Below are 25,804 nucleotides of genomic sequence, written 5' to 3'. Positions count from 1 at the left end.
TCCTCTTGCTTTCTACTATCTCGGTTTTACGAAAGCACGAAGCTATCGAGTGGGCCGACTCCTGACAAAATTATGATTATGATATTTTAATAATTATTCGAGTTGGTGTTTGAGTTGTGTTGAAATGGCTCACTGGTACTTGTAGCCCAAGTTATCTTCTTTAATTTGATGTACAACATCAATATATTTGCTTATGTTTAATATAATGTTTTACACGATGTCCAATTTGGGCACTTGGTGCTGAAAGGGTTCAGAAGTCTCACAGGAACACAAAATACATAAATAATCAAGATTAAAAATAACATGCTGTGAAAGAAGTCTGATGGTTTTAAAGAGCGCACAGGTGGAGGGAGCGGCTTCAGGTTATCGGACAGAGGAACATCAGGTAGTGAAAGTATTCTGAAGCCAGTGAACGCGTTTCTTCTAATGCGTTACAAACCTGTTTAAATTTGAGGTGACGTCTCCGTTAAAACAATTTAAACAACATGTGAACAACGTGAACATCGTGAGGGAGACGCTGCCTGCACCAGTCGGCGTCTAATAGACACCAGAGAGAGAGTTAACAACTGTGAGCAACATGTCTGAGCTGGTGCACGCACAGGTTAAGTGAATGTGCTAATTAGTGTTTCTGTGTTTGTGTGCACACACACACACAAACACACACACACAGACACAAACACACACACACCTGTCAGGTGTGTGTTAGATTATCCAGAAACACAGAAAGAGTGCACTCTGTTCCTAATGGATACGGTATGTCATTAGTGTGTGTGTATGTATATGTGTGTGTGTGTCTGGGGGTTTGTGTAGGTGGGTGTGGTGTGTGTGTGTGTGTGTGTGTGTGTCTGGGGGTTTGTTTAGATAGGTGTGGATGTGTGTATGTCTGTGGGTTTGTGTCGGTGCGTGGGTGTGTGTGTGTGTGTGTGTGTGTGTTGCATAAGGACGCTTCCCTCGTTGTGACTTTTTAGACCTTGAGAGGCGAATAAAGACGACAAAAACGAATAAATGCAACGACGACAAATTTGAAGATTTAGGAGAGGACAGGCAGAGTTGCTAGGCAACACAGCAACGCATACAATTTCAGGCGTGGGACGTCTACCATTGACAAATCTCAGTCGCCAGCACCGCGGGGGCGCACACACACACACACATGCACAAACACACGCACGCACACAAACACACACGCACAGAGGTGACTCTTGAAGACGAAGGAACACCGGAGGCCGTTGTGTTTCTGCCTCTAGATTTCTGCCTCTAGAGCCGTGAAGGAGCGAGTGGCCGCGGACGACGTGAGATGTGATGAAACCGCTTTGGGATCAAATGTTTTTCTCATGTCCAGTTTGAAAGAGATTTTGGATGAAATATTAACGGCCGGATATATTTAAAGCTCTGAGCCGATGAGCTGGTTCAATGTGAACGAGCGGCTTTTTAATTCATTTGAATGTGAATCGAGGATTTTTCTGTGTTTGTGGATATTAATTATTATTCAATTAGAATTACACAAATCACAACGGAACAAAAGATTAAAATGTGGTCTAATTATTCATCCTTCTCTCTATTTCTCTCTCTATTTCTCTCTCTCTATTTCTCTCTCTCTCTCTCTCTGAGGCCGTCGGGACACATAGTTCTTGTTAATGACTTTATGCACTCTGTTGCTATATACTGTCTACCTGTCAACCTAACCTTCCACACACACACACACACACACACACTGATAGCTGCTGTCAAAATGTTTTTGTATTACTGAAAAAGATTAGGTACACACACAGATATGCTGCCCTTTAGTACTTGGATGTGTGTGTGTGAGTGTGACATCCTGCTGTTCAGATATCTTGTTGTCCAATGAGGTAAACAGGAAAAGGGAGAAAAGATTGGAGGAAGAGACGCAGGAGCTTAAAAAGAAAGAAAGACCAGCTCTCTGGTGCTACTCAGTCAATACAACTCTAACAGTCTTTATGCTAAGCTAACCTATTAGCGCTGCTTTAATAACAGAAGCTGTTCTTTTTGACACGCTGACGAACTGTTCCTTTAACTTCCAGCATGTGGACACTTCAGCCGGTGTGAATGGAAGTCTCAGGTTGTTAACGGCTTTACTTTAATGCCACGTACCTTTTTTATTCTCTCGTCTTTCAGCCTGCTGTAGTGTTGAAGTGGCTCTCCTGCGGCTTCTCGAGGAGGGTGAACGCAGAGAGTGAGGGGTGTCACTTTCCTCTCCGTCGACCTCTTCCTGACCTTTCTTCCTTCACTATGCGTGTCATTTTTCTTTCATCGCTTCCACTCTTTATGTTTCCCTCTGAAGCAACATTTTTGCCACTCGAGCGCCGTGGGAACGAAATGTTTCTATAATGTTTTCTGAGATTCACGACCTTCCTAAACAAAGTCCTTTAAAACCCGAGCAGCACAGCTGAGGAGGCTGTGGATCAGGAGGGAGCGCTAAGCCTCTAAAACTATTCCTTGTATCGCCGTTGAGATATAAAACCACAGAGTACCCATAAAAGTAAAAAATAAGAAGTCTTTTTCAGCACTATTGTTTAATTGTTTATATTCTGTATAATAGAAAAAATCTATTTAACAACAATCTGGGGTGCAAAAAATCCATCCTGCAGCTCCAGTGTTGTTTTTTAATCATTTTGGATACTGAGGCCGATCTGCATTCGGTGCAGCATGAACACACAGATTCTTCTTTTAGTGCTTATGAATCCAAGTGAAAAGGGCGAGTACGTTTTACGACATCGTCACAGGCAATTCTCCAAGCAGCGGGAAAAAAGACTGTACAGAAATGTGTGTGTGTGTGTTGGAGAAAATATGGAGAGGAAATATAGTCTCACCATGTTTTAATCTCAGCCCTTTTAGTCCCACGTATAGATGACATCAATCCCCTTTAATATATTCCCATACATATATGGGGATATATGATTAGTTGTGCATATATTTATATATGGGAATATATGATTAGTTGTGCATATATATATATATATGGGAATATATGATTAGTTGTGTATATATATATATATGGCACTTGAATGGCATATATTCCCATATATATATATATATATGGGAATATATGATTAGTTGTGCATATATATATATATATATGGCACTTGAATGGCATATATTCCCATATGTGTATATATATATATATATATGTGACCTGCTGAACATCATCATCATGTTAGCAGTTAACTAGCGCCGCTGATGCCACACACACACGAGTATCAGCCGTAGCCTCTGACTTCTCGTTGGCTAGTCAACACCGTCATGGGATTAGTATTCATCTGTCATCTCACCTTCGGAAAGAACGAGTATCAGCTCGAGGAATTTCATTTCTTTTTATTGCTTCGATCTTTCTTAATTTCCCATCTCTGCTTTCCATCCAGTGCGTCCCCCCCCCCCCCCCCCCCCCGATGAGGACCTCAGAGGGTCCATTGTCCTCTCTGGTGTCCACCCCTCCCCCTTTCTCCCTCTCATCAAATAGCCTCCGTGAGGAAATGCCAGCAAATTATAGCCTCCATTCATATCTGATGGCCTCTGAACTCGGTGCATGAGGCGACGGCGCGGGGTTTAACGGAGACCGAGAGAGTCACGGGATTAGGACGACGGAAGCTCACACACACACACACACACACACACACACACACACTGTATATAATACACACTGTCGCAGAGAAAACACACACACTAAAATACGCACACAAGCGCTCCTAGATCACGCACGTCAACCGCATCTCAACACCAGACTGCGTTATTACACAGATATAATCACACACCGTCGCGTACAATCTTTTGGGCACACTCACACACACACAAACACGCACACACACACACACACACACGGTCGAGCGTTTCATCTGGCCTCCGCAGTCGGACGGGAGCTGCATACGAGCTGCTAATTAGCGGCCGGAGGAGGCCTCTGTGTGTCTGCTCTCTTCCTGTTGGGCTCAGACACAAGTTCCTCTGTGTGCTATCTCTGCCCTGGAAGATAGAGAGGCAGGCCGCGGGGGAGCGAGGAGGGAGGGAAGTGAACGAGGAACCGGAGCGTGTTCGTTTGTCGGAGAGGGAACCCGCTCGCATCGAAACGCCGGGAAGCCTTTTCTCCTACTTTCTAAAAAACAAAAAATCCACCTGAACCCCCCTCGAGGAGGACCGAGCAGGAAGTGGAAGAGGTGAGAGACGCCCGAGATATCAGGGAGCTAAACCTGTTGTCACGTCACCGAGGACTTGAGCGTGAAGGATTTCCTCCCGGTGAAGAGTCTCCTCTTCCGGATCGAGTGCAAAGGAGTTTTTTTCCCCGCCCGCGAAAAACGTTTAAGCTCGCCGCCCGCCGTTCACGACGCAGCTCGACTGGATATTTGTGCCGTTTCGTTCTCGCCGCGCGTGAGAAAAATCGAACACGGCGCCTGCACTTGACGCCGCTTTTCTCTGTGTGTTTTCTCATGTGTGTGTGTGTGTGTGTGTGTGAGAGGAAATCCTCACTGCACTCCCACTTCTTTACCCATTTGTCCTTCTTCTCGCGCTCGATTCAAACTCCACAAGTAGGTGTTGAGTTGGATCCTGGCATCCTTTGAGCTACCTGTGTTTACTTCCTCCTAGCCGCACACACAGACACACACCCACACACACACACACACACGTCAGCTGTATACATAAAAGACATAGAGGAAACACACGGTGGGGGATTCCTCGTCTCTCCATCCCGTTGGAGATCATCTCTCGATCGTCTCTTTTCTCGTCTTCCTCTTTTCTCTTCTTCCTCTTTTCATCTTTTCATTCCTGCAGCTCCCTCAGCGTCTCGCTTTATCTTCATTAACGACGTTGCTCCTGCACCTGCGGCCCTTAAAAAAAAAAAAACCTTTCCGTATTTCATCCTTAATTTGCGGTGACATTTCGGTAATTACCGTGAACGAAACGTGACCGTTTTAATCGCCTCGATCTCACGGCTCTCTTTCATCATATTCAGGGCCGGTGTTGTGTTTTCAGGCACATTTCCCAGTAATCTTGTCACTTCCTGTTCCCGAAGACAACGGCTTCCTTTGTCTCCGGTCTGGATTTGAATCTCACTTCAAGTGGCTCGGGAACTTTTTTTATCTCGGCTCGCTCTGAGGAACAAACGGTTTCCGTCTTATTTATAATTGTGTTGACTACAGTGATGCTGCGGTGTGTGTACGTGTTGCTGCCATAGCAACCCTCCATCCCAGTACTTCTGATTATGTCACACAGATTACGTTTCCTATCAATACTGTGAGGAAAAGATTATTGTGATCAACCGAGTTGCAGAGCGATGATAATAAATGTTTCATTGACGATTTCTTACAATATTTGTACTATTTCTTACTATATTTTTACGATTTCTTAATTTTGGTAAAACTATTTCTTACTGTATTTTTACTATTTATTACTATTTTTACTACTTCTTACTATATTTTTTCTACTTCTTACTATATTTTTACTATTTCTTAATTTTTTTGGTACTATTTCTTACTATATTTTTACTATTTTTTAAAACTATTTCTTACTATATTTTTACTTCTATTTAATTAATTAAAATTTTTTTTTTATGTTTGTGTTCTTGGCTAAAAAGAAGTGTGAGACCGGACATGTTTAGTGTATCAATATTTAACACGACCCACATTGTTCCTCACCTTAACTGAAGTACTTGTTTAAATCTGTTTTTATTGATTTTGCAAATGCATAAAGGAATGAGGAGTAGTCCCACCCCCAAGAAGCAAAGATTACAAATACACAATAACAGTAACTTAAAGCACATTTAAATATAGTAGAACCATGCATACATACTACATACTGAAGTACTTGTTGATGCTCTCCCCGTCTGACATCTAGAAGGCTGATTCTTAAACCTGGGTTTACTCAGCTACCCCACACACACACACACACTCCCCCCCCCCCCCCTGTATGAGTGAAGTCTGCAGCCGACCGGGCTGTCACTCCAAAATCAGTATCGGCTAACGGCCCGGCCACCTGCAGAGCGTGGGCATAAAGGAGCCGGTCTCCATTAGCTGGTAATGGCCGTCTAATTGAGTGCTGATGGAGATAGAAGGGCGGGGGGGGTAATAGTTTGTAGGTCTATTAATAAAGTGCAATGTAAAAAAAAAAGTCTCTGATTGATTGCAGAGCGAGAGAGAAATCATCAGGGGACTTATTGCTCCGTCGAGCCGGAATGATTAATCCACTTTTTGAGTGGATTTGAGTCTGTGTGATTGATGGCCTGGTGCACTCTGGGTAATGTAGTAGCAGACGACGACAGGAATAATAACAGCTGTTGGCACGAGCGAAAGAGGGCCGGGAGAGAGAGAGAGAGAGAGAGAGGGCGAAAAGTAACGAGTCAAAGAAGGTTGACTTGAGAGACGTAGCCCCGCCCACAATCCATCGCCGCGGTGACAAGCGTCCCGCTGATCCCATTCGGGAGGGTACAACCAGGGGGAAGGTTGCCGAATGACACTTCAGATACGCTGATGGAGTGTGTGGCAGACGTCCAGCGGCGGCATCGCGGGACAGGAATGTTTTGTCTCTTTGGTTAAATGGCGCTCGGCTCCGTGACCTTGACCCCCGCCGCACATCGCTCACTCGTGTTGCTCATTCCTTCTGCCTCGGAGATAAGCGACCTTTTGGTTCCTCTCTCTCTCTCTCTCTCTCTCCTTTGTGGCAAATTATTTTCCTCAATGCTGCCACCAAATGCAATCTCCTTAAACATGAAGGTCCTGAGGAAACACGTCCCCACATTTATCGCCGCTAAATAAAAGAGTTATTTTCTGTAAATGCTGCAATTCTCTTTTTGGGGAGAAAATTAATGTATATATTTCATCTAGCGTGCACTTTGCAATTTAGGCATCTGGCTTATACTTAATTAATTAATTAAGAAAAGTGGATCGAGAGCATCCTTCATATTACAGTCTAATAACACTGTAATATGTTTTTTGACAAGTTCTGTATCATGACATGGTTAGAGGCTGGAATTTCTCTCCTTTTTAAGATATTATTTACAATAAATTCGTTACAGATTAAATATATATGTATTTTTGTTTTGCCTTTTAAGAGAGAGACATGAAAGGAGGGTTTAATAAAAGGTATTTAGAGATGTTTTGTGTTTTTAAACGACCTGCTTACGCCTCACTATACAGAGATGGTGACATAATCCTGGACGCCTTCATTAAATCTGTGGTTTTGAGGCTCAGACCCACAATGCACCTCTTCTGTCTGGCTCCCTGAAGACGATGCTTTAATGTTACACACAAAAAGTGAAATGATTTGTCTGTGTTTTATAGTTTTAAGATAAAATAGCTGTTTTTTTGATGGATTTCTTCTGGTTTTTGTTGTTGTTGTTGTTGTGTTTGATAGAATGCCGTGCTCTTGTTTCTCTGTAGTTGTTTTTATGTTTTATTTATTTCCACCATGTGATAACACCCTGAAGCTGTTGCACTGGCAAAGGATGGATTGGAACAGCAGTCTCCTTTCATCCGTTAAGGGAGACAACTAAAACTTTAGTGAAGCCTCCGTATATACTCATATTTTAAGGTTTCTAGCTTTTATAAAACTTTTTTTTGCAGTTTTTTTGTAGACATTTTATGGCACATTTGCCACATTAAGCTCTTAAATGGACTGATTTTCCATCACAAACGAGCCAATAAAACCCCGAGGGCCTGAAGGGACAGTCGAAGGACTCTAAACCTCTCCAGGTTTTAAATGTGCGACTGTGGGTCAGTGGATAGCAGGTCTGTCTTTCAATCAGGAGGTTGGAGGTTCAATCCCCGCCCTAGTCGGTGTCCTTGAGCAAGACACTTAACCCTGAGTTGCTCCCTAGCTGCGTCTACAGTGCATGAATGTAACAGGATTGTAAGTCGCTTTGGATAAAAACGCCAGCTAAATGACAAAAATTAAAAAATAAATTTAAATGATGAGACAGATTCACACTTTGTTTGTTTATTTTTCACAAACCTTGAGTGTTTGGAGGATTCTCAGGTAAAGGTGAACCAAAGGACCTTTGACCTCGGCCTGAAGCACAAACACCTCCCTGCAGCGGAGTGCTTTCTGTCTCTCTCACATCTGTACGTCGACACACTCGACTTCACGCTCTCTGGTCTCACGCTCTGCCTCCGTTCTCGCGGAGCGGCTCTTCACTTCCCTTTCCCCCTCTTACCGGCATCGCACGTCGTACATAATTCAACTAGCGGTGTGTTTATGTCGAACTGCTGGTCGTTCCTGCTGGAGTCACGGTGGCAAACGATTTATCTCAGTAAACATTGTAAACATGACTTTATGGTGTGAATTATGGTCACATTTAAAGAAAAAGAAAAACACAATAAAGGAATCAACCAGTGTCTTCAGTTGTAACATTTTGGTGGCTTAAAAAATGTCTTCATTTCGTGTCAGGTTTGTTCTTGGCTCCGCCCTCTCGTCTCACTTCTGGTTCCGATAATCCAAGATGGCGACGACCAAATTGCCAAACTCGAGGCTTGTAGACCGCGGTCGCAAATCGATGTTTTTTTTCCCCGCCCTTCTCCCAGGATTCAAAGCGCTCCGCAGAGAACGTGGCCTCGCCGTCGCTGGACGTCTTCCTGCCGGAGGACGAGGACAACCCTCACGAGTCCGTGACCACGGCCGTCACGCGGAAGCCCTGCTCGCTAGACATCAGCTACAGGCTCAACGCCTGTCCACGCAACGGTAGGACAGCGCAGAGAGCGCGCCTTTATTTTGAAATCACCGTGTCGCCTGCAGTTTCAGAAGAAGTTTTTGAATAGGTTATCTTCCAGTGATGACAGTGGACCATATGGCGCCTTCCAGCGTGGTCGCGCTCACATAGGAGCATCCCCGCTGTGATGATCTCAACTTTAGTGGAAGTCGTGAACCACCTGAGTGCCAGAGCGTCTTGTTTCCTCAACATTAACACGAAGCGTCGCCGCAGTAAACGGGTGTGGAAGATGTGGGTGAGAGTTGTTGTTGTTTTTGAATACTTTGGTGAAATAGCTGCGATACATTTCTTTAGTGGAGGTTGGGTGATTTTGATGTTCAGATGTTTTCACTTCATAAAGTTCATTTCATTGTCGGATCAGGTTTCCGTGTCCCGTCAGTCGTTCGGCCCACGATGCGTTCTTCTTTTTAACTCGGTCGCTCCCGTAGCGACGCTACACACCGCAGGTTGTCACGGCAACTGCATCACCACCACCCGGTGAGTCACCTGTATGTTGCCATGGGAACTGCTTTGCCAGTGACACGCCCCGACCCTCCCCCCTCTTGGACAGTAGAGGGTCGAGGCTTTGTGTGTGTGTGTGGCTTTGTGTGTGTGTGTGTGTGTGTGTGGCTTTGTGTGTGTGTGTGTGTGTGTGTGTGGTTATCTGTTTTATGCCACAGTGTCTTTTTGGAGACAATTGCTTCACTGACGTAAGTGAGCAGTGTGGGTGTTGTGTTTGTTCTCAGCTCTTTGAGCGCTGTTACCTGGCCGAGAGAGAGAGGTAGAGAGAGGTAGAGAGAGAGAGGGAGAGAGAGAGAGAGGTAAAGAGAGGTAGAGAGAGAGAGAGAGAGAGAGGGAGAAATAACAATTTAAAAAGTCTGAAAAACTAAATGCAGAAGCCCGAGACAACAGAAGAGGTGAGGGAGAGACGGGGAGAGTGAGACGGGGAGAGTGAGACGGGGAGTGTGAGACGGGGAGAGTGAGACGGGGAGAGTGAGACGGGGAGTGTGAGACGGGGAGTGTGAGACGGAGAGTGTGAGACGGAGAGTGTGAGACGGGGAGTGTGAGACGGGGAGAGTGAGACGGGGAGTGTGAGACGGGGAGTGTGAGACGGAGAGTGTGAGACGGGGAGAGTGAGGCAGGGAGAGTGAGGCGGGAGTGTGAGGCAGGGAGGTGAGACGGGAGTGTGAGGCAGGGAGTGTGAGGCAGGGGGGAGTGTGAGGCGGGAGTGTGAGACGGGAGTGTGAGCGGAGAGTGTGAGACGGGAGAGTGAGGCGGGAGAGTGAGGCGGGAGAGTGAGACGGGAGTGTGAGGCGGAGAGTGTGAGGCGGGAGTGTGAGGCAGGGAGTGTGAGGCAGGGGAGTGTGAGGCAGGGAGAGTGAGGCGGGAGTGTGAGGCAGGGAGAGTGAGGCAGGAGTGTGAGGCGGGAGTGTGAGGCGGGAGTGTGAGGCGGGAGTGTGAGACGGGGAGAGTGAGACGGGGAGTGTGAGACGGGGAGTGTGAGACGGAGAGTGTGAGACGGGGAGAGTGAGACGGGGAGAGTGAGACGGGGAGTGTGAGACGGGGAGTGTGAGACGGGGAGTGTGAGACGGGGAGAGTGAGACGGGGAGTGTGAGACGGTGATACATTCAGTGGAGGAAGTTGGAGGGTCGTCTCGGGCTACGACATCGACGGCAACGTGACGCAGCGGGAGAGAGAAGAATCCCGTCCCGTCATATGTCGCTCTCGTTAGACACAGGTGTGAGTCAATCTGTCGTTGTCCCGCCTCCGACAGGAAGCGTATGATGATGAGAGAATGTGGGGAGAGAGGGACGATGAAAAGGGAAGAGAGAGAGAGAGACTCGGTGCATTACATTGCAAAGAATGACCCTTCTCAACAAATCGACTGGCTCCTTTTTGGCATATGTTTTATTGAGGAAGAACTTTAATATCACGTTTCCTGATCAGCCATTTTTTCTTGCTTTTGTGGTGAGATTTAATTGAAATGAGTCTCCGTGTGCTGCAGCAGCAATACACCAGACCGCTGGGAGAGGTGTCAGGAAAGAGAACGGATCGAGACGAATTCTGAGCGTGTCCATGACAAGGAGCTGCCGGCTCACAGCGGAGGAGACGGAGACCCTCCGGAGCCTCTGACAATCAAGGCGGGGCTTCATCTAAAATCCATCTGGTGGCTGTCACTCGGCAGCCGTGATCAGTGAAGCTGTCGCCCCACAGCGTCCTGCTTGTGTTTCATGTTCTCTCTCTCTTTCCCTCGTTCGCCTTGTATCGGTCTGGTATCGGTCCTGTATCCTTTTTGTCCTTTTTGTCTTCCCCAGCAGCTGTAGTCCTGAGATGGGAATGCTGTGTTCCCGACTCGAGCTTTCGCAGAGATCTTCTTCATCTTCTTCACGTTTTCTCTCTCCGCAACGCTTGCGAGAAATTCCAATTTATTTTCTTCTCTCTCTGTGATTGTGAGGTGTGTGTGTGTGTGTGTGTGTGTGTGTGTGTGTGTGTGTGGCGGCACACAGCGGGAGGAGATCAGCTGCGGGAGCACCAAAGCATTGTGGGTGAAATGAGAAGCTGGAGGTTGGTAGACAGGAGGGTGGAGCGGTGAGGAGAGTCCTGCAGGCGGAGCCCAACAGTGCCTCCTCAAAGATAAACCTCTCACTTGTCTACGAGGGGTAAACAAGGAACTACACAACTGTGTGTGTGTGTGTGGAACTACACACCTGTGTGTGTGTGTGTTTAGTTTTTCAAGATTTCCTGGATTCACAGGCCCCCGTGAAATCGTTTCTCACTTGGGATGAAAGAGATTTAAAGTTTTTAAACAAACATCATTTCAACATGAGACATTGTATAACAATGCAGGAGGGCAAGTGTAATTATTATCTCGTCTCCTCATAGGACAGCTGTCGTCTCACAGCTCAACATTATTTCGGGTCATTCTTATTCGTGTATAGATCATTTAATTTAATTTAGAGTGTCAGCGCTTCATTCTGTTCCTTATATCGTCTTAATGTCTGGAGGATAAAAGCTTTTAAAAGTGAATCTGTACTTTGAATTTGTTGCGAGCTGAGCTGTAATTGTGGAATATTTGAGGGACACACACACACACACACACACACAGTGTTTGCAATGCTACTTGTCAGAGTGGCAGAAGCAGAACTGACAGCTTGAACACGTCTGGAGTTGACAGTTGTTGTCTTGTTAGGCTCACACACCGTGCATTCACTCGGACACACTCCCGGTGTACACACTCCTCTTGTACACACAGCTGCATCCCTGCGTTAACCAGCTGTGCAGCTGCTCTCTGATGGACACGGAGATACGTTTGTCTCCATCTCCGTATCATAATATGTACGCTCGCCGGTCTCTCTCTCCCTCCCTCTCTCTGAACATATGGATATGAACCGTTTGGGTTCGATACCCTGCAGTCATCCATCATCTATACGCTCATACGCGTGATATGTGGATGCACCTTTATGCACATTCCAATACACAAAAACGCACTCCCTCTGAGTGAGCTCAAGGCAGATCTGAAGGCAAGCGCCGTCACACACACACACACACACACACACACATTTCACATCCATCATCAAAGCCTTAGTGTTGACAGGCTTATTTATTCAATAGGACAAAACCTCAATCTCTCTCTCTCTCTATATATATATATATATATATATATATATTTCCCTCCCCCTGCATCCTTCCTCTCCTCTCTCTCCCTCCTCACCCCCCCCCTGTTTTTGTCTTATCTATTTACCCTCATATTCACTCACAGATTCAGCTCCAGGCTTCTCTTTATGATGTGTGTCTATTTTTGTGTCTTGTGTGTGTGTGCGTCTATCTGCAACTGTATTCTCTTCTTGCAAAACCCCGAGTCAAATCCATGGACCTCTGTCTGTTTGCACGAGCGTGCACATGAAGACAGATGTGCCGTGAAGCTGTCACTCACCCTGAAGGACTGGTGTGTGTGTGTGTGTGTGAGTGTGTGTGAGTGAGTGTGTGTGTGCGTGCGTGTGGGTGTGTGTGTTTCACCACCTTCATGATTGAGCTGCTGGAATTTAAAGGGATGACGTTATTGTATCAGAGAAAGAGGTTTCTGCCGGAGGAAATGAGGATTTGATCAAGTTCTGATTCTGAGAAATGAAAAGGTTGTTTCTTTCTGGACTGTTTTGGTGTTTCTTAAAATGTGCTCCTCGATGCATCGTGTCCGACCTTCGTCGTCTCTCTCCTTCGTCGTCTCTCTCCCTCGTCGTCTCTCTCCCTCGTTGCGTCGCATTGCTCAGGCTTTCTGTTGCAGACAGAAAAACGCCCGTCTCGCCGCAGTTTCCTTCTGCATGAATTTACTTCACTCACTTTATTGAAGACAGAGCTCACAGCGGTCTCTCCATATTGAAATATTTGAGCGTTTCACAGGGATCCTACGGTCATGGAAAAACCTGGAGAAGTCATGGAATTTAAAAATGGTTATTTACAGGCCTGGAAAAGTCCTTAAATTTTTTTTTTTTTTCTAGAAGAAAATCATGGACATTTGTTATATTCATATGTTCATTTACACAGTTTAATGAAAAATAATAATAAACCTTTATATCCATGTTTATTCTTTTAATCAGACTGTTGTCTGTCATTCATTTGTGTCATTTAAGATGTAAGTGATTTCACTCAATGTTTGGTCATGGAAGTGTGGTTTAAAGTCCTGGAAAGGTCATGGAAAGGTCATGGAAAGGTCATGGAAAGGTCACGGTCAACATGTGTATGAACCCTGGCTTCAAAAGCTCCAATCAAAGACAAGTTGTCAAATGTGCGAGTTAACAACGGACAGAAACAACAGCCGGGAATCGATTATCAATTCACATTTTATCCACATGCCTCAAGAATCAGAATCAGAATCAGAAACAGGTTTATTGCCAAAGAATGTTTTCACAAACAAACGAGGAACTTTTTTTGGCGGAAGGTGCAAGAATCGCGCACCAAGACACCGAGGCGCCGTCTGCGGCGCCATCTAGGAAAGGGTGGATGAAAGATGACAGCATAACATGAGGGAAGAGAGGCGAGAAAAAGAAAAAGCCACCCCCCGACTATGCCCCTAGAGGGGTACAGTGTGGGAGCAGGAGAAACAAAAAACACCATTGCACATAAGCACATACATCTTAGACATGACTTGCAACGAGTAGGAAGGGGGGGAGGGGAGGTAATCCAAAGACTGGGCGATAGCCCCGCCATTGGGGGCAGAAGGTAACCAGCACCGACAAGCAGCCAGCCCGGTCCTTCGCCGTCACGGCGCCGGACGCAGACCCCGTCCTGTCACCCTGGGGGGGCAAAGCAGGCGAAGGCGTGGGATGGGGGGGGGGGGTAGTGAGTGCTTTTTCAGTGTGATGGTTGTGTGTGTAAGTGGCCTGATGTATCAAGGCCCAGAGACCCAGAGGGCAACGCAACCTTGGCTTCTAGAAAAGGAGACGAGGCTGTGAGAGCTGCAGCTCTTTAATTTTCCAGTCAACTAGACTTTAATGATCCGTAACAACAAATGATTCCAAAAAAAGTCGTGTCGGCGGAGCGGGGCTCGAGTCTCTGACGTTATCTTCTGTGGAATTGTTGTGGAGATTATTAGACGAGCTCAGTTTGTGGCTTCGTCCCAAAACATCACCAACCGCCTCACATGCTTCCTCCCCGTGTGGCTTTGTTCTCTGCTGAGGAGGTGAAGAGGAGTTGTGAGAACTCACACCGTCAACGACACAGTGGAAACAACCAGGAAGTCTGAAGAGTGATAACGGATCATTCGTGTGTGTGTGTGTGTGTGTGTGTGTGTGTGTGTGTGTGTGTGTGTGTGTGTGTGTGTGTGTGTGTGTGTGTGTGTGTGTGTGTGTGTGTGTGTGTGTGTGTGTGTGTGTGTGTGTGTGTGTGTGTGTGTGTGTGTGTGTGTGTCCGCTTAAATCCGGCCTTCCTCAGCCCTTCCGTCTCCGTTCATTTCTTCTTCTTGTGTCTGGTCCCAGACTGGTCCTAGTCTGGTCCTGGTCCGGTCTCAGTCTGGTCCTGGTCTGGTCCTAGTCTGGTCCTGGTCCGGTCTCAGTCTGGTCCTGGTCTGGTCCTAGTCTGGTCCCAGACTGGTCCTAGTCTGGTCCTGGTCCGGTCTCAGTCTGGTCCTAGTCTGGTCCCAGACTGGTCCTAGTCTGGTCCTAGTCTGGTCCTGGTCCGGTCTCAGTCTGGTCCCGGTCTGGTCCTGGTCTGGTCCTAGTCTGGTCCTAGTCTGGTCCTGGTCTGGTCCTAGTCTGGTCCTAGTCTGGTCCTGGTCCGGTCTCAGTCTGGTCCCGGTCTGGTCCTAGTCTGGTCCCAGTCTGGTCCTGGTCCGGTCTCGGTCTGGTCCTGGTCTGGTCCCGGTCTGGTCCTGGTCTGGTCCTAGTCTGGTCCTGGTCTGGTCCTAGTCTGGTCCTGGTCCGGTCTCAGTCTGGTCCTGGTCTGGTCCTAGTCTGGTCCCAGACTGGTCCTAGTCTGGTCCTGGTCCGGTCTCAGTCTGGTCCTAGTCTGGTCCCAGACTGGTCCTAGTCTGGTCCTGGTCCGGTCTCAGTCTGGTCCTAGTCTGGTCCCAGACTGGTCCTAGTCTGGTCCTGGTCCGGTCTCAGTCTGGTCCCGGTCTGGTCCTAGTCTGGTCCTAGTCTGGTCCCAGTCTGGTCCTGGTCCGGTCTCAGTCTGGTCCTGGTCTGGTCCCGGTCTGGTCCTAGTCTGGTCCCGGTCTGGTCCTAGTCTGGTCCTGGTCTGGTCCTAGTCTGGTCCTAGTCTGGTCCTAGTCTGGTCCTGGTCCAGTCTCAGTCTGGTCCTAGTCTGGTCCCGGTCCGGTCTCAGTCTGGTCCTGGTCTGGTCCCGGTCTGGTCCTAGTCTGGTCCCGGTCTGGTCCTAGTCTGGTCCCGGTCTGGTCCCGGTCTGGTCCTGGTCTGGTCCTGGTCTGGTCCCGGTCTGGTCCTGGTCTGGTCCTAGTCTGGTCCTGGTCTGGTCCCGGTCTGGTCCTAGTCTGGTCCCGGTCTGGTTCTAGTCTGGTCCTAGTCTGGTCCTAGTCTGGTCCTAGTCTGGTCCTGGTCCGGTCTCAGTCTGGTCCTAGTCTGGTCCTAGTCTGGTCCTGGTCTGGTACTAGTCTGGTCCTAGTCTGGTCCTGGTCTGGTCCTAGTCTGGTCCTGGTCTGGTCCTAGTCTGGTCCTAGTCTGGTCCTAGTCTGGTCCTGGTCTGGTACTAGTCTGGTCCTAGTCTGGTCCTAGTCTGGTCCTGGTCTGGTCCTAGTCTGGTCCTAGTCTGGTCCTGGTCTGGTCCTAGTCTGGTCCTAGTCTGGTCCTGGTCTGGTCCTAGTCTGGTCCTAGTCTGGTCCCAGTCTCATCCTGGTCCGGTCTCAAACACAATACTGGAATTAGACAAAACTAAACAAATCTCACCCTCCCTCCACCTCTCTCTCTCTCTCTCTCTCTCTCCCCTCCCTCTATTAAGGTCACCTGTCCCATGTAACTGTGAGTGAGGGGGAGCACGGTAACCATGGCAACAGTTTGACGGGACCCGCTCCAGACTGCTCCCCGCCGTCCCCCGACACTGCCCTGAAGAACATTGAGAGAGTCATCCGCCCACAGGTGAGCGCACGCACACACACACACACACACGCACACACAGATACACACACGCACACACACACACACAGTTACACACGCACTAATGAATGTGTTGTAGAGGCAACTGATGCATTATTGAACATCACAGTATCCACCTACAAGTGGACTCAAACACTTGCACACACACACTCACACACACACAGACACACACACACACACACACACACACACACACGGGATGATTTGATCTGATGGTTTGCTGCCATCTCGTACAACAGTGATATAACTCTATATTAAATCTAGAAATAGACGGGTAGCCTTGGACGACTGTTAATAATACGTTTAATTTTCTATTGTGACCAAGATATAAAAAAATATCCACGAGCTGCAGTGATGCGTTCACAACACGGTTAATTTATCTATTTAATACTCGATTATATCGTTTCCTCATTTCCTCGTTTCCTCGTTGTCTACTCGGGTCACAAAGGTTTAAGTGAATAATGTGAAATAATGTCATCTTATACGTTGTATGACACATTTACGATGTTGTTTTACCAGAGAGACGATGACGCGGTGAATCTAATTTAACATTTTTTACATTTATTTGAGTTTAATCAAAATTTGCCAAACATCTTTTTTTTACAGAAGCAACATTTTAATAATTTAAGCCAAATAATATAATAAACTGATATTTAGTTTGATAATGTTGACGCTTATTGAAACATCAAAATTCCCCAAAATTGACCTCTCATATTTCTTGGAAACTAGCCTGGAGATGTGTGTATGGAAAGAAATGTCACAGACACACACACACTCGCAAACACGCACACACACACAGTCGCATACACGCACACATCTTGCCTGAAAAGACGAGTTTTATAAGTCGACTCATTTGCCCGTTTGGCATAATTCTCTTTGAATATAAGCGAAACCATTTTGGAATACGAATTTGATCAATGTTTACAGCCCCTCCTCCCCCTCCTCCCCTCCTCCTCCTCCTCCTCCTCTTCCTCCTCTGAGCACATTTAAAGCCGTGTATGAATGTAATTACTCGGCTGACGCCGCCGCCGCTTTGACCACAAAGCCAGCCGCCGATAAATAAACACATGAGATCACACGTGCCGCGTTGACTGGAATCCATGGGCTTTCATGTTTTTTTGTTGTTGTTTATTTATTTATTTATTCATTCGTCGCCGGCTTCTCGTCTTCTTCAAACCGTCAGCTGGACACGAGCTCTCGGTCACACTCGCGGGGCAGATGGGCCGCGAAGCGGGGCGAAAGGAGGGAATGATCAGAGAGATGCACCCGGCGTCACGGGGTTGTCGGTTTTCATGTGTGTGTGTGTGTGTGTGTGTGTGTGCAGAAATTATAACAACCATTCCAACTTACAGGCAACACATGATAGAACTCGTGTTTCGTGCGCGAAGGCTGAAGCTGGTGTCTCAGACAATCACATGTTCACAATAACACATACACACACACACACACACGCTGTGCACAAGCTCTTTTGTACTTCTCTCATCGTGAGGGTCCGATTTCCATTTCTAATATTTCGCGTGTACTTTGACGTAGATACGATAGACAAAGTAATTAAATTCCTCAGCTTCACGAAATGCAGCTCAACAGCCACCTTCACATTTCTAGAGAGTCTTAGAATTGAAGGAATGCATTACAGTGTGTGTGTGTGTGTGTGGTGTGTGTGTTTGTGTGTGTGTGTGTTTTTCTGAGGCTTGGTTTACATCACACATTCAGATCCACTGTCACACATGGACACATTGCTACATATGTATGTACATACACACACATAAATGTAAACAGGGATAATCTGGTACACACACACACACATACACACACACACACACACACACACACCACACAGTGTATAAGAGTTTTATGGAGCGGGCTCTCCAGCGGTTTGTTGGTCCTAAGTCCCGCTGGAGGATTCTTTTGACCAAACTGAGACTTATTCTCTCAACTCCCTAAATAACTGAGGTCAGAGTGCTCTTGAGCAAGGCACACAACGAGGGATCAATGAAGTAGAGATGCTATGTTTTGACCAATGCAGATATATATATATATATATATATATATATATATATATAGCTTTATAATGAACATATTCGTATCATATTTCAAGCGTTGAACTATATTACCATTTGAGGAACCTCTCTTGTTTTTAAACCAGCGTCCCTGAACGCACCACGGGTGCAGACACACATTTTCGCATTCACAGCTCATTACTCTGTTCTCATCCGTCACGTAGCTGTTGGGGTTGTGTGTGTGTGTTTGTGCTGATTGCTGAACACACACACACACACACCGCATTGCCACTGTGGCTCCAGCTAATCTTCCAGGATATTTGCTCGGATTTGTGTGTAATCCCACGGACATGTGTGCACTTCCATGAGCATGTGCCAGCTCTTTGGGAGAGTCCATGCTGCAACTGCAGGCTGTGCAAAGACCACACACACACAGACAGACACACACACACACAATCAATAAACAAGCAGTAATCATGTTTCCACAGGGATGGCAAGAAATGAGAGAAGCGGATGGAGAGGAGGACTAAAAGATCAATTTACTTCCTCGGTCAGCTCATTCCTCTCATCATAGTTTACAGCTTACAGCATTCCATCTGGAAGTTGCTGAAACAGATAGGATACCTTTACGTGTGTGTGTGTGTGTGTGTGTGTGTGTGTGTGTCAAAGAGGTTTACTTTCCCAGCCAGCAGGAAGCCGGTGGGTCAAACACATCTAATTACTGCTGACTCAGGCTAATGCTGAAACGCTCTCCACCGGGAGTTGCACATCGGAGCTTTTTCCTGGTATTGGTCGTCTGCATGAAGAATGATTTGTCTGCATCATTTCGATGATCTCAATAAATCATGAAGTTCATTCACCTCATTAGTTTCGAGCCCGAGAAGAAAGTTACGTTCGCCTTACGCCACGATAGATTCAGCTTTTCGTAATTTATAACGGATGAAAGGTTGAATTATTCCTCGTTCAAATTGAGCTCACAATAACGGAGAGGAGTAGTGAACCTGAGTGGAGTGATGGCAGATAATGAGAGAGGAGGAACGAGAGTGGGAGACAATTATTTTTTTGTGTGGGAACAGGAGCCAAAAACAACTGAGGATGAAATCTAGAAAACCTCTCCACATGTTATCACGACCGGCTGAGAGGCGGTGGAGATGGATGTCTGCTCGGGCACACACACACACACACACACACACACACACACACACACCCCCCACACACACACACACAGACACACTCTCTCTGCAGAATGAACCACGTTTGAGCCTTTGGGGGGGAAAGTATTTATGTTTATGTCACTATCTGAGCAAAAAGGTAATAATGCTATTTTTATGCTATTTTGCAATTAAAAAAACACACTAGCAACGCACACACACTAACTGAGCACACACACTAACAGAGCACACACACTCACAGCACACGCATTAAAAGCACACACACACTAACAGTGCACACACACTAACAGAGCACACACACTAACAGAGCACACACACTAACAGCGACCACACATTAACAGTGCACACACACTAACAGTGCACACACATTAACAGTGCACACACACTAACAGAGCACACACACTAACAGTGCACACACACTAACAGAGCACACACACTAACAGTGCACACACACTAACAGCACACTAGGGTTGGGTACCGAAACCCGGTGCCAATATGGTACCGGTTCCAATACAACCGGTATTACCCGGACCGAAACGCAACGCACATTTCGGTGCTTCTTTCCGGTGCCTGAGCCGATTGAAATTGAAAAAAACTATTGTTGTGAACTTCTCTGGTGACTCCGCCCTGTCAGCAGGTTACGATAGCCTATTATTTAACTTTGACAGCGGAGGCTGCGCTGTGTGCAGTGTTGCCAGGTCCGCGGTTTTCCCACGGAATTGGGCTACTTTTGAATTGTTGCCGCGGGTTGAATTTTTTGTCCGCTGGTTCGGGTAGACCTATTTTGCATGCAAATTACATGAATATCTTTAAATAAAAATCCATATTTTAAATGAAATAATTTATTTATACCCAAATCCTACCAAACTGACTCCAGATCAGCACGTACACGCCGACACATCCGCGCAGTGCCTTCGATCTCCGGGACCTTGTCCGTCACCATGGAAACATTGTCACGTGACATCTAAGCGCTTTGGTGCTAGTGACGTCACGGAGCCCCGAACCAGAGTCTGTAAGTAGAAGTGATTTCCAGCAAAGCAGCAGGGATTTGTGAATCTCACAGGAGCGGTGGGCGATAGGCGGTTCAGAATCGCCTACACGGGAGGAGCGATTCATAGGCGAGTATGATTATGAATCGCGACCTCCCCAACGGGATGGGACGGTTTGGCGAGAATCACCTCGTGTGATTATTCCTACACCCCATCCCGGGGTGGGTTTGGTTCTGTGGGATTCACAAATGGGGCCCTTTTAACCCCTTAGTTTAGTTTATTTTAGTTTAGTTTATTTTAGTTTAGTTTATTTCGATCAGCAAAATATACAACAATCAGAATTCAACAAAAGAAGAAAGTGGCTGACCAAAAGGGTCGAGGCTGAAACTATCTAGCTTATAAGTGCCCTAACCTATGATTTCACAAAAAAACTTATTTCAAAGAACCATATATATATATATATTAGTGCTGTGACAAATAACGCGTTATGATTAAATTACAGGATTAATGAGTTAATCTTTTTTTAACGCATGTGCAGAATGAGCTTCCAATACGTCTGTTGTTGGTCGTCTCTACAGCAGCATGTCATTCTGTCTCTACGTGTCGCGTTAACACGACTCCGATCTCCGTCTCGCGCGCCGCAGAGCTCCAATGCCGGCGCCTGACGAAAAAAAGTCACTTGCGCCCCCGCTGCCCCATCATGAAGGAGTTATGCTTAGGACACCAACATGGTTAGCAGCGGTACTGGACATGGACTTTAAAACCAATGTATATGGTTTGGCACGGGCATATTTTGAGTTCTGATATTGGGCTGGTTTTGTCACACAGACCTGGCAACCCTGGCCGTGTGTGACTACGTGAGCCCGTGTCGAGCACACCAGCGTCAGTCTGGGCGCGACGGGGAGACCGTCACCGGTCCCCCTGAACACGTGGAGACCGATTATGACGAGCAGCCTGAACTCAGATTAGTACCGTAACGTTGACTGCAAGTCTTGCATTCATAAAAGTAGGCCAATAAATAATAAATTAGCCATTATAACCATGTTTAAGCTAGCTCGTAGCTAGCGCTAGCTACGAGCTACGAGCGTGACAGTCTGCTAGCAGATGTGTTGATGTCCAGCGGTCCCGGCTGTATACCCGGTGTTACCGGGAATATAATGACGGAGGAATAAAGACCGTGGGGCGTCACTTTGTTTCAGTGTAACTCTCGCTGTCAGAAGCAAAACTTTATTTGTCACGTGTCATCTTCAGTCCCTCTGATTGGTTGTTCTCTTTGCCCATCAAAACAGTGACAGGATTAACCCTATAAAGTCTGCACATGACAATACATGTCACATCATATAATGGAGAACATTGTGTATGTTAACAGTCTGATATCCATTGTGGGTCGGTGCTCCATGATAACGGCTTCTACAGGGAATATGGCCAAAGAGGTTTTTAATGTCCTCATTGCGCGTAAAAAAAAAAAAAGTATCGGTTCAGGCACCGTTTAGGCACCGGTATCGTTTTAAAAGTACCGGTTTAGCACCGGTATCGGAAAAAACCCAAACGATACCCATCCCTAGTCACACGCATTAAAAGCGCACACACACTAACAGTGCACACACATTAACAGTGCACACACACTAACAGAGCACACACACTAACAGCGCACACACTAACAGAGCACACACACTAACAGCGCACACACACTAACAGAGCACACACACTAACAGCGCACACACTAACAGAGCACACACACTAACAGCGCACACACATTAACAGTGCACACACTAACAGAGCACACACACTAACAGTGCACACACACGAACAGTGCACACACACTAACAGCGCACACACACTAACAGCACACACACACTAACAGCGCACACACATTAACAGCGCACACACACTAACAGCGCACACACACGAACAGTACACACACACTAACAGCGCACACACACTAACAGTGCACACCCACTAACAGCGCACACACACTAACAGCGCACACACACTAACAGCGCACACACACGAACAGTGCACACACACTAACAGTGCACACACACTAACAGCACACACACACTAACAGCGCACACACACTAACAGCGCACACACACTAACAGCGCACACACATTAACAGCACACACACACTAACAGAGCACACGCACTAAAAGCTCACACACACACGAACAGTGCACACACATTCTAACAGCACACACACACTAACAGCGCTCATTCTAACAGCGCACACACACTAACAGCGCTCATGCTAACAGCGCACACACAAGACAAGGAAAGCTCAAATGTGTCAAAGTGTGAATTCAGATCCAAGAGCCGAACGGTGGAGTTACAGTTCGTAGTTTAAAGTAAAAAAACAACTTCCTTCTTTTGTTTTGTTATTCTCGTGTGCTCGTTGCCGTGGCGTCGGCTCTGCCCTCCTCAGCTGTTCGTTGTCTGACTGTGTTTACATCTCTTTGTGTGTTTAGCCTCCAGGATGAAGACTTAATAATGGAAAAGTCAAAACACGGCAACAAACGGCAGGATTCTGGGCTTCTGCTGTCAGAGTCCAACGACTGCAAATGTAAATTCAAACCATCGAGATAATTACCTTTCAGTCCACCGCTCACGCTAAATTAGTCAGCCGGTGAGTTAAGAGATTTAATGGAAAAGCAAAACATTTTAATAAATAACCTTTCTGAGGTTCCACCAACATGCATTATGGGTCTTTTAGCATCGCTAAGTTCTGCTTCTTCATTCATCAACAGTGAACGCTGCGGTTTCCCTCCCCATCCCCACCCGGTTTGATCTTTTAATCATGATAATATTATGATAATTGATGATTCTGTTATTCATAATTTAGCACAGTGTCTAAGTTCCACAAACGAACACTTCCCGATACGTGCGAGCGCATTTAAGCCACAAAGCACTTTTCTCCTCGTCTGCGGTGAAGTATTACGCTTTCTAGCTAATGGTGGTGTCATTCATTAGCGCTCAAGCACCAACACACACACACACACACACACATTTGTAAAGTGTTAAATGGCGTGTTTTCCCCCAGGCATGCTGTTACAGCGGGGGAAATGTATTGTGCAGTGGTTATAAAACGGCATGGAAGACCTGCCTCAGTGTTTGCGTGTGTGTTTGTGTGTGTGTGTGTGTGTGCTCATTTATCTCATTCCAATCGACCATGACATGTTCATTAGCCTGCTGCCCGTTTGCATTGTTAACGCAAAGCCTCAGCCAGAGCTACAGTGTGTGTGTGTGTGTTTCCTGTCGTATATATGTAAATGTGTGTGTGTGTGTGTGTGTGTGTGTGTGCATGTGAGCACGGGTCCAGAGAGAAGACACCTTCAAGAAGCCAAATGCACAGAGAAAATTAGGCAGAGATAATAATAAAAAGAGGCTTAATGGGTAAATAAAAGAAGTTAAAGTTAAACTCCTTAAGTGTTATACGTCGACCTGAAGAACACACACACACACACACACACACACACACACACACATTTACATATATACGACAGGAAACACACACACACACTGTAGCTTTTGTACTTTAACATCAGCATGTTTGGCTGTTTATTTTCCATCTCATCGACGCTTTAGTAAAACAAAGAGGTCGTAAAACGAGGGACGATTTGGCTTTTTTCCATTTTTTCCCCGTGTCAGTCTCTGTTGGAAACGGTCTTATTCCCTGTTGCCTGTCTGGGCTGTGGAGATCCTGACTGGTTGATGCATTGGTCCTTTTAAATGTGTAAAGAAATGTCTTTTAAGGCTCTCTTGATGAGAAGATCGATACAACCCTCGCGTATTTAACTCTATATAAAGCTACGACCACCACCCGGCTCGCTTAGCTTCGCATAAAGTCGAGAAACAGGTATTAAGATACAGCCCACCACCGCATCTGAAGCCACACTTTCCCCGTTTCCTCCCTTCATTCCTTCCCTTTCCTGTCTCCTGTGTTCTCATTTCCACTCGTTGTCTTTCCACCTCTGAGTCGATCCGAAGACTCTGCAAGGCCCGATGTCAAGGCTCTGCTCTCCATCTCATGATCCTTTCTCTCTCTCTCTCTCCCTCACCCTCTCTCTCTCTCTCTCTCTCTCACTCTCCCTCTCTCTCCCTCTCTCTCTCTCTCTCCCTCTCTCTCCCTCTCTCTCTCTCTCCTCTCTCTCTCTCTCTCCTCTCTCTCTCCTCTCTCTCTCCTCTCTCTCTCCTCTCTCTCCCTCTCTCTCTCTCCTCTCTCCCCTCTCTCCTCTCTCTCTCTCACTCTCTCTCTTTCTCTCTCTCTCTCCCTCTCTCTCTCTCTCTCCCTCTCCTCTCTCTCCTCTCTCTCTCTCCTCTCTCTCTCCTCTCTCTCTCTCTCTCCTCTCTCTCCTCTCTCTCTCTCTCTCTCTCTCTCTCTCTCTCTCTCTCTCCCTCTCTCTCTCTCCCTCTCTCTCTCTCTCTCCCTCTCACTTTCTCTCTCGCGGTGCAGTTATTGTGCCTCTTGAGTGAGACAGAGAAGGTGAGACAGAGAAGGTCTCCTGGAGGTTTTCCTCTCGAGTCTCTCAACACGCCAGCCGGTTACTTTACATTTCAGGTCCACTGTATCGATCTCACATACACACACACACACACACACACACACACACACACACACACACACCCCAGGAGGGTTTTGACTGCCTGAGCTCCTTGTGAAGTGGAGCAGCAGGTTGTTAAGAGCTGCAAACGCCTCATTATGTAAGATTTGTTTACCAGATGCCAGTATGTGTCTCTCTCTCTCTTTCTCCCTCTCTCTCTCTACACCTCTGTCCCCCTATTCATATGTGCATTGCAATTTTACATCGTATAAACTGTGTTGACGCACATGTTCAGGTGTCGGAATGAATCGGTCTGTAATTATGAGTGTAGTACATTTCAAAACCGTGTGCATAAAACAGATGAAATCTGTCTCCACAGTTCAAGAATGACAAAGAAAAATGAATTTTTTTACGGTTTCTTCTTCTTTTAATTGCTTTTAATGTGTCAAAAGGGAAGAACACAAGACAAGAATATGGTGAAGTTGATATAAAAGTACTCCAATCAAAGTCTTCGTCTCCTAACGGCTACTTCCTGTCTCCAGCCCAAGCAGCGCACCTCTCTGCCTTCGTCCCTGGACGTCCAGCGGCCGGTCAACCACAGCTGTGAGCCCAGCGAGGTGAGCTCGTCCCTGGGCTACGCCAGCTTCAGCACCAGCCCCCCCGCCAGCCCGCCGCTCAGCCCCAACCAGGAGGACTCCGCGGGCTCCAACGACGACTGTCAGCTCACGGGTGAGAGCGTTACTGAAGCGGGAAAAAGACTCGACGGGGATTCGTACAGAAAACCTGGAAAAGTCACTTCTTCAAAATAAAATCCCCCA

General features: G+C 46.7%; 1 protein-coding gene across 5 annotated transcripts in view; it reads left to right on the top strand.

The window, feature by feature from the left end:
* Positions 1-25,804, top strand: part of anks1b (ankyrin repeat and sterile alpha motif domain containing 1B) — a 147,744-nt gene that overhangs the window by 61,541 nt on the left and 60,399 nt on the right. For all 5 annotated transcript variants that reach the window (XM_056425022.1, XM_056425021.1, XM_056425020.1 and 2 more), the window contains 3 exons: positions 8,520-8,676; positions 16,133-16,269; positions 25,529-25,715. In XM_056425022.1, coding sequence (XP_056280997.1) covers positions 8,520-8,676; positions 16,133-16,269; positions 25,529-25,715 — 481 coding nt within the window. The remainder of the gene's footprint in view (positions 1-8,519; positions 8,677-16,132; positions 16,270-25,528; positions 25,716-25,804) is intronic.

This window comes from Pseudoliparis swirei, chromosome 10, assembly GCF_029220125.1.
Source record: "Pseudoliparis swirei isolate HS2019 ecotype Mariana Trench chromosome 10, NWPU_hadal_v1, whole genome shotgun sequence".
NCBI lineage: Eukaryota > Metazoa > Chordata > Actinopteri > Perciformes > Liparidae > Pseudoliparis > Pseudoliparis swirei.
The sequence above is the reverse complement of the archived record's forward strand: the minus strand, read 5'-3'. Positions and strand labels throughout refer to the sequence as shown.